Genomic DNA, 10,020 nt, shown 5'->3' with positions numbered 1-10,020 from the left:
GGGTTCGGATGCAGGGACGTGATCTCTGAAAAGCCCCCCCCCGCCAAACCGGAATGCTGCACTCTCCCTCTCCGCCCTCCTCCCCGGCGGGCAATGCACACGAAGGACCCTTCCACCCCTTCCCAAGCAACGACGCGGCGCAGGCCAAGCCCCAGGGCGGAAACACCAAGGCTGGGAACTGCGACCCAGCCGCGGGGAAGCTCGGTGGGTGGGTGGGTGGCGACGACGAAGGCGCTCCGGATTCCCCCAAGAGGACCAGATCCCTCCCAACCCCTCCATCTATTACCTGCCTGCCCAATGGATTCCGAGGCGCCTGGCGGCCCTCCCCTCTCCCGCTGCTGGGGCAGGGAGGCCGGGGGAGGGGGCGAGTCCGACGCCGGGTGCCCTTTTCCAGGGGAGCCGTGCTCGGCGGGATCCCGGCGGTGGCGGGGGAGGCGATCCCTTGCCGGCTGCAGCGCTGCCGCTTGGCTGCTCCCCTCCAACCTGGCCGTGACGCAAGCAGAGCCTACTTAAAGGCGGCGGGGAGGCGGGCAGCGAGACACCGAAGGCGACCTCTGCCTGGGCTGCGCAGCGCCAGGCGATCGCCCGATCGCCGCCCAGGCTGGCTCCCGGGAGCCGCCGCCGCCCTGCCTGCCAGGCAGCCGGGCGACCGGTGTGGAGCCTCCCTCCGCGGGGCGGCCGGCCCGGGCCGGAATCGCGCCCTTCAGCCGCTAAGGGAGCGCCGCCGCCGCTCTGCTGCTGCTGCCACCCGAGCCTTCGCCTCCAGATGAACCGCGATGGGGGAATGGACCATCCTAGAGAGACTCCTCGAAGCCGCCGTCCAGCAGCACTCCACTATGATAGGGAGGTAAGTTCGCCCGGCCGGCCAGCCAGCCAGCCTCGCCTTTCGCTTGCCGAGCAACCCCGTCTTCGCCCTCTTTGACCCTGCTGTTTATTCAGCACAGCAGCGGCTGGGACTATCAAGGGAGGCAGGCAAGGACAAAGGAGATTGTCGCCCACGTTATGGTTGGCAGCCACCATTGTCGCTCCCCCCCCCCCCCGGCCGCGAGAGAGTCCCACTGATTTCAACGGGACTCGCTCCAAGGAAGTCTGCCGTAGGACTGCAGCCGCACCGGACACCTTGAACCATCGGGGATTGGGTTTCCCAGCAGCCTCCCTCTCCCTCCTCTCAGCGCTCCCCGTGCTTCGTTCAGTAGACCTAAAACTTGCTGCCGCACAGGACTCCCGCCGCCCCCTTCCCCGCCACTCTCTTAGCTTCTCTGGTTTATTTCAGAGTTCATTGCTAGTGCACAGCACTCTTTTGACCTTCGATATAATCCATCCCCCACTTCCCACCCCCTCTGCTTGCTCGTTAGAGGCGGGGGGGGGGATCACATTACTGAATGTATATTGAAAGGAAACGGGAAAATATGGATAAGGTGTGATTTCAGATTAGTAAATAGGAGTTGTTTTGGACTAGACATGCATAATCTATCTGGTGATTGCAGCTTGCAAAAAAGCAAGGGTAAAATAAGGACAAGCAAGCACCCTCGCCTTGAGTTTGCCTCACTCCTTTCAACTGTGGTTCAGGATGGTTAATTGATCAATATACTGCATACCATAGGAAAGCAGGATAGGTGCCACTGCCTTTTATTTGACCAACTTCTGTTCTTGTTCTGCAGCTGAGGTTTAGGCAGGAAGCGCACACACACACACACACACACACACACACACACACACACACACACACCATTGCTTGTGGTTGTAGTTATACGCCTTGTTCTATATAAATCAAACCTTGATTTGTGCTCATATAACCTTTTAAAAATCGTTATTATTAAAACTTTGTACATTGCAAAGAATACAGCAAGAAGATGGTTCCCCAAAGGCTCACAATCTGAAAAGAAGCACAAGGGAGACACCAGCCAAAGTCACTGGAGAGGCACTTAGCTGGGCAGGGTCGAGACAGTTGCTCTTTCCCGGCTGAATATAAGAAAGCCACCACTTTAAAAGGTGTTTCTTTGCCCAGTTAGCAGAGATTAAACTAAGCAAGCATTTTCCTTCTACTTGCCATCAACATCCAAAAGGAGAAGTACATTACTTAGGCAATCATTTTAAAGAAAAGCTAGGTAGTTCACCAAAGCTGAGTGGGAGACAGAATCAGCACTGGACAGCTCCCATTACCTCTGCTGTAAACTCCCAGGCAAGTATGTTTCCCAGCTAGTTAAAATTGAAAGAACATAAGCATCGCCATGCCAGATTAGGTCAAAGTCCATCTGTTTATTTATTTTATACATTTATGAACCACATTATCTTTGCATACAATACAAATGTATAAAGAACCAACAAGAATACCTCAATAATCGTATCAAATTTGGGTCCTAAAAGTCCATATACATCTATTAAAAAACCAGTGACCATTGAAACAATAAACAGAAAAATAGCAGCAATTGACCAGAAAGTATGAAACCAGAAATGTCTTTATAAATAAAAGAGTTTTCATTGGTGGTGGACAAATATTTGCCTGTTTGGGGAGGGCGTTGAATGCAGCATCCTTTCGCTGTGGATGGAAGTGAGAGGAAAGTTCACAAGCAGAGCAAGATTGGTGAGCCCATTTGTATGACATGTTTCCACCATCTAACAGTCAGCATTATAAGCATTATATCACCTCTGACCATGGAAGTTGGATTTCTAGCTATCATGGCAGTACCCACTGACCAACATCTATTGCGTGCATGTATATGATTGTAAAAAAAAACAAGCGGGGGGAGACATGCATATTAGAGACTACCACGGTATGCAGTGGCAATGAATTCCATAGGTATCTCAGCTCTTCTCCTGCCCTGTAAATGTGCACTCATCCAACCTTTATTTTATAGGATTCTGCTGACCGTGGTGGTGATCTTCAGGATTCTTATTGTGGCCATTGTAGGAGAAACTGTTTACGACGATGAGCAGACTATGTTTGTGTGCAACACCTTGCAGCCAGGCTGCAACCAGGCATGTTACGACCAAGCATTTCCCATTTCTCATATTAGATATTGGGTGTTTCAGATCATCATGGTATGTACTCCTAGCCTCTGCTTTATAACGTACTCTGTTCACCAGTCTGCCAAGCAGAGGGAAAGGAGGTATTCCACTGTCTTTCTTACTCTGGACAGAGATCAGGACTCCATGAAACGGGATGATAGTAAAAAGATTAAGAACACCATTGTCAATGGGGTGCTGCAGAACACTGAAAATTCCACCAAGGAAGCAGAACCTGACTGCTTGGAAGTGAAGGAAATTCCCAATCCAGCAATCAGAACAACAAAGTCAAAGATGAGACGGCAAGAAGGCATCTCTAGATTTTATATCATTCAGGTGGTCTTCAGAAATGCCTTGGAGATTGGATTTTTGGTGGGGCAATATTTTCTGTATGGATTCAATGTTCCCTCCATGTACGAATGTGACCGGTACCCTTGCATTAAGGAAGTGGAATGCTACGTTTCCAGGCCCACTGAGAAGACTGTCTTCTTGGTATTCATGTTTGCCGTTAGTGGCATTTGTGTGGTGCTCAACTTGGCTGAACTCAACCACTTGGGTTGGCGAAAGATCAAAATGGCAGTGAGGGGAGTGCAAGCCAAACGGAAATCAATATATGAAATCAGGAACAAGGACCTGCCACGTATGAGTGTGCCTAACTTTGGCAGGACTCAGTCTAGTGACTCCGCATATGTGTAAGACTGTGACAGAACCAGAACACATTGCTGAGTATAACTGACCTAGCCGACATTAGAGTTAGGGAAAGAACATTGCATAAGCAATTTTTTCCTCAAACCACCAAGAAAGCCGTTAAGGTACTGGATCTGCACTTTCTGAACCAGATACACAACTGAGTGCTAAATAAAAGACTGATGAAGAAACAGCTATACAACACATTCAATCTGGCCTTATAGCTCAACCCCCCCCCCCCCCAAATGATCCAGCTATCTGTTGACTGGAGCAACTTTGTGGCCATCATTAGGATGCATTTGTCTGCCTAACTGATGAAACCATGTGCAGAATGTTATATTCAAAAATAGCAAGGGAGTCATTTATTGAGGGAAGGGTTGTGGGAGGGTATTGCAGCAATATACAAATGCAAGCATGTCTATAAAAGCAGGGGAGGGGAGGGAGGGGGGATTTGCACTGTCAGGGCATATGACTGCAAAGACAGCCAGTATATCCATGAGCTTCGTCGGAGGGATGTCTGTCTGGCTACGTCACACAGGTGATTTACCGTACTGTATATAATTAGCATTTTTCTATCATTGTTTTGTACAAAAACCAATTACACAAAAAACAGTAGTGCTGAATCTCATTTTGCCATTTTTTGGTTTGCCTGTCTGCTCACACCAGAGACCTTAATTATCCTTACGCTAGTTACGATCTACCAAATTCATTAATACATTTTAGGAAAAAATTTCCCTGCTATGTGCATAAACAAGATGGAATGATCTAAAGTTCAGCCAAGTTATGTATTTATTGGAAGTTTTTTTATACCAAAGGAGCAGAATTTATCGCTATTAACTGTGAATATATGTCACCACCTCTTTGCTCTTATTTATATAAGTGCCATACTTGAAGTTAAAGCATCTAACTCTGTATTTACTCAAAGGCTTGGCTAGGGGTCCCAACTTGAAACCACAGGGTTTTTAAATTTCCTTTTGTTTTATTCAAGCTAATCTTTATTTTTCTTTAGTTACTGCAATGGTGTAAAAAGCAGCTGATAACTATATTGATAAATAAAGTAATTGCCTTTTTGTAAAATAGGAAGTTAACTTTCTTTTACATATGCATATATGTCAATAGCATTGCATTGTTATATGAAGATGAAATTTATATGGATATCTATGTAGAACATAGGGATTATTGTATTACAGCCTCTTTTATATTCATGGCCTGGATAATATCCAAAACATTTGGATAACCAGTTATAGGGTTTGTTTTTTACAATGACATGGTGCTATAGTAGGACAATGAATTTACATAAGTAGGAGATGCGGCATAATTCAGAAAATGCAGGTTCTATTTTACGTGAGTGTGTGGTGTGTGGGTGAGTGTGTATTCTTGTCTCTTCACTCTCAAGTTTTATTTTATTTAATTCATAATTATGGGAGTCCTTCAGGAACAGTAAAGAAAGATTTTCAAGGAGAAGTTTGGTTTATTTGGCCCCTGAAATAGAGTGAACTATGGTCTGTCCTGTGTATATAATAGGATACGTGTATAAATGCACTTGATGGAATGCATGTATTCAGAAAAGTAACTTGGACATTTAATAAAACCTCAATTACATTGGAAATGACCTCGTAACATTGGAAATATGCAATTCTGTGGTCTACATTTTCTGTTACCTAAAATTAGTGTCAGTGATATCTTGGGTGTCTACAAATACTTTTTTGGAGTGTATGTATTTGAATACATGCATTCCAATAGTGATTAAATGTGTGCATTATATACATACACAATGGATTTATATTTCCATTATATAATCTAGAGGCCACTAATGTAAATGGGAACTTTTTCACTGACATCTCTAGGACTTGGTAGGTTACTGAAAGCATTCCATAAAAGATATTTTGATTAATGGCAGCTTTTTTCCATTACTGACTATTTTTACTGTGATGTCTATATGATCCAAGTTTCTAAGAACATGAGGCATTTCAGGGACACTGTAGGTCATCTATATCTGAAGTCCTGTTCATATGTTATCTAGAAGTGGGAAAAAGAGGAGTACCTCACAGTTCCCTCTCCTCCTTGCTATTGCTATAATGTGTGAAATGATATACATGAATCTCACCACAATCTGAACCACCCCTGAGTCATAAGGCTGGCCTCAGCTTATCATTTTTGAAATGCTAGAATATCTACTGAAATGGGTCTAAAACTACCTTTAACATTCCTTAATACCTACAAAATCATCCTCCCCCCCCCCATGCCCGAGTACAATGAAGGAGAGATATCCATATCTGGATCCACAACTGAGAGGCTAAATTAGATTAATCCAGATTCGCCATCTGAATACAGATGTCATCTGATCTCATTGTACTGCTTTCAGAGTGATTATATATTCAGATGCAGGTCTAGGTGAGTTTTCCCTTCCATCCGTATTCTGGTGGGACTAGTCAAGTGGCATGACTAATCATCTAAGACTAGAGTTAGAGTGAAGTGACTGGATAACAATGATGACAAAAATGGATCAGGCAAGTCTCAAAAGATCAGCACAAACTAGGTTTTGAACCAATTCAGCTTGGTAATTCCCACTAAAGGATGGGAAAAGATTGGGTGGAAAACATGTTATCATTACTGATGGAAACGAGAGTGTCCATTTTAGAATGTTTTTTGTTTGTTTCACATGCCTATATGCTTGCCTGTTTAAACAGATGAGTTTATGTAGTAAGTTTGCATTTATTTTGATGTACTGTCTTAATTTCGGAATATGATAACCCATCAACCACTGTATTGTGTTTTACGCTTGTGTAATTTGTTCACCATTGTGTGTTGTTTCAGCGGAGGAATATTTGGAAAATTCAGGGCATGCCACTCAAAACATACTTGTTTACTGCAGGCAGTTATGTACATCATGCAAAAGCTGTTATTGAAAACAGAACAAGAGGTGTTGATGCCATGGTCTTCAGACTATGGAGCAACGCCTCTAAGCAACTCACTTTTGCTTCAGTGAGGCCTGTGTGGGAGCAGCACTTGGACCAAGTCCTAAGTCTATAATCCTAAATACACTTGATGGGATGTAACAGGTAACAGCTGGTTGGTCCACACATACATAGACCACTGTCCATTTGATGAGTGAATCATGTCTACTGAGTATCGGAGCTGATTCCACTGAAAGTCATGGTGTCTGAGGTGACATGAAGGCTGTGGTATCATTTGCAGGGTTACATATGTGGCAACCCATTCACATATACAAGCCATTATTTGATATTGGAGTCATCATGTAATAAACATGCATGTGTGAACCAACCCATCTGCTCCAATCAAGTAAGTGTGTTTAGGACTGGGGTCCTGTGCAGGTTGTTCAGGTTGCACCATCACGTTGGGTAGTGCAGGATTTAGGCTGATGTAAAGACATGCCTTTATCATTATGTTTCTATTAAAATTGAATGATTTAAAATTATCGATCTTTCCCTCATTTAAATACTGTTTCAGTGCATCCTCCTACAAAGTAATAAGTAATGCAGAGCATGAATGTTATTTTTAGAAGGCAAACATGGCAGCTAACAATTTCCATCTGCAGAATAATAAGCGCCTAAAGGTTATTTTTTGATACGACAAAAAAAAAAATGCTCTTGGCAAAATTGATTTTTATTTTATACACTATTGGAATAATCTCAACTGCTCCTTTAAAGGAGAATTAGGTTATTGGTAGCAGTAGTAGTAGTAACAATAGCAGCACTATCCATAGTAGAACAGGCAGTAATAGTAATTGTAGTATTAAAAATTAATGCATAACTTTAATGCACAAGAAACGATGAGCTGTGTAGAAAGAACATGCTTAAATTCCCTAATCAATGACAAAATAAATACTTAGGGACACTATTTCTGGATCATGCTCAGCATAATTAAATGTGTACAGATGTTATAGTGTTGTCTGTAACATAGCTTCCTTTTAGTATATATAGGGGGGAAATGGTGCAACAGCATGCCTTGAAACCTGTCAGGTGATATATTTCAATGCTTTTAGTGAAAAGCACAAAAAGGGTAAATATGATAAAAGCAATTGTCTGTTACTCCCACCCTCCCCCACCACTATGGCAGCTTTTATATAGGAAATGCACATCTTGTTGGGAACCATAGGCAATGAATGCACATCTTGAAACATGCAATTGGAAGGGAATAAAATGGAATATTAACATGAGCAACTGTGAAAAAGTGTTTGCGTGCATGGAATAATACAGTATTGTTATTCATTGAAACTCACAGCCCCACAGGTTTTTACCAACCCCTAAAATAAATACCTGTATAAGTCATGAAAAACAGTTTTATTTCAACAGCAGAAATGACAACAAGTTGCAACTATGGTTGGAAACAGGTTTGGAAAATGTGGGCTGGGCTAAAAATGGTTAGCAATCAGACTGGTGCACACATGGTTAACTTCAACACTGGAAGCTGGTGTGTGTCTGTGTGTCTGTGTCTGTGCCTGAGTGAAAGGGAGGGAAGATGAAAATGAACATGTGATTCGGTAACATTAAGTCGTTTGCATGAGGTCAATTTTTTCCAAGTTCCAGTGAAATCCATTAGACTATCTTCCAAGTAAATGGGATTAAGACTGAGGTTCTAAATCAAAAATTCCTTATACTCAAGATCACAGTATCAGGGTTCAGATGACCATCACATGTGCAGTGAACATATCTGGGGTGCGGGAATAGGATTGCAGTGGCAGTCCTGTCCCTCAATGTACATATGTTTAACTGCCCAGTCTGTGTACAGCAGCTATGCATGTACTGGCTCTGTATACATGGCCAGGGACCTCGTTTCTGTAGGCTTCCTAGTTGTGCATAAAAAGTCTATGCACATACAAGTTGTTCATGCGTAGGCTCTGTATAGATGGTACAATGAATGTGTGTAAGTCATGGGATGAGACTTGCTGATCGTACTCACCTCTGTACATGGCTTCACCGTATGCATGTTGGTTCTGTGTACTATACCAGTTCCTTCATTTTCATTCATTATACTCAGTTTGATCTCGCCTACTCCAAAGAGACTTCGGGATATGATACAATATCTAGTTTGTAAGCCATGTGAGGCAATTCTTTTGGTGCATTTTATACTGAATGGAAACTTAACATTGGGGGACACATCAAAAATGTAGAATCTGCTTGCCTAATAAGAGTTAATTTTATATTCTGGGTAAATGTCTGTTGCTTAATAAAAGTGTGTGTTTGTTATAAGACTAACTTTATTTGGGGTTCCCTCCTTTTGCCTTTTAACTAAATGGCAATTATAAAAGAAGTGTCGTACCTCTTGATTGCATCGATAACGTGTAATATACTGTGGTGTTGATGGCCAGAAAATTGGTCAGGACTGCATAAAAATGTATTAGGATGAAAGGTTATGGTAAGAAAAAGATTAAGGAAAGGTAAAGTAAAGTGTGCCCTCAAGTCAGTTTTGACTCCTGGTGCCCACAGAGCCCTGTGGTTTTCTTTGGTAGAATACAGGAAGGGTTTACCATTGCCTCCTCCCTCACAGTGTGAGATGATGGAAAGGTACAAAATAGAAAATGGGGGAAAGGAGGATTTGCAGGCATTAAGCAAAAGAAAAAAAAGTAAAGCAGGCAGGGTTCTTTTTGCTTCCGATATTTCTGCTCTTTCAACCTCCATCAAATATATCTGCATTAGAAATTAAATCATGTTCCAAAACACTTTCATGTGGAACTTTACATGGATTCTTGTATTATCTCTTACATAAGAAAAACAATTTTGAAAACCAGTTGGCAAAGTTGCTCATATGCTGGAGGGAGAAAGCTCAGCATCACACTGTTGCCTAAATAGTCTCTAAAGCCACAAATAATACCAATATCCACTAACGTATTTCCATCCATCATGGTTCAGCACATCTTACAGCTCCCACAGTCCAAACCTCAGTGAGATGAATTGCTTGATAATTCAGTGCTTATAGCCTGATTCATACATTATGTTATACGTACATTCCGGTGTCTGTACACATGTACATGTTTTTGTGTGGAGAACTGTATGTGCATTCCTTTAAAAAATTAACCTGGACACAGGTCCCCTGAAATGCAGGATACAGATAAGAAATATATTGCTACACATGTGTTCAACAGAACATTTGAAAAACTGTGCATGTGTACACTGTACACAGAGTGCATTGAACATTACATCTGAATAGATGTATCCATCTTATTTATTTGTTATTTCTCTGTGTAAACTGCCCTGAGCCTTTTTGGAAGGGCGGTATAAAAATTAAAGAAAGGGGGGGGGGAGAGAATAGTGCAGTATAGCATTCCTATATATGTCCTATATATGAATATTACATGTGAGTAGT

General features: G+C 42.5%; 1 protein-coding gene across 1 annotated transcript; it reads left to right on the top strand.

Moving 5' to 3' along the window:
- Positions 1–237: 237 nt before the first annotated feature.
- GJD2 (gap junction protein delta 2) lies at positions 238–7,873 on the top strand. The gene is made up of 2 exons (XM_053285970.1): positions 238–847; positions 2,859–7,873. The coding sequence occupies exons 1-2, from the start codon at positions 777–779 to the stop codon at positions 3,700–3,702; spliced, it is 915 nt and encodes a 304-aa protein (XP_053141945.1). The 5' UTR covers positions 238–776; the 3' UTR covers positions 3,703–7,873.
- Positions 7,874–10,020: the final 2,147 nt, after the last annotated feature.

Source organism: Hemicordylus capensis, chromosome 1 (assembly GCF_027244095.1).
Source record: "Hemicordylus capensis ecotype Gifberg chromosome 1, rHemCap1.1.pri, whole genome shotgun sequence".
NCBI classification, from domain to species: Eukaryota; Metazoa; Chordata; class Lepidosauria; order Squamata; family Cordylidae; genus Hemicordylus; species Hemicordylus capensis.
This window is presented reverse-complemented; position numbering and strand designations above follow the sequence as displayed.

Bases quoted from the DNA above. Each gene is read 5' to 3' on its own strand.
- GJD2 (XM_053285970.1), top strand. From the start codon at position 777: ATGGGGGAATGGACCATCCTAGAGAGACTCCTCGAAGCCGCCGTCCAG. The intron at 848-2,858 runs GTAAGTTCGCCC...TTTATTTTATAG, and splicing joins CACTCCACTATGATAGGGAG to GATTCTGCTGACCGTGGTGG.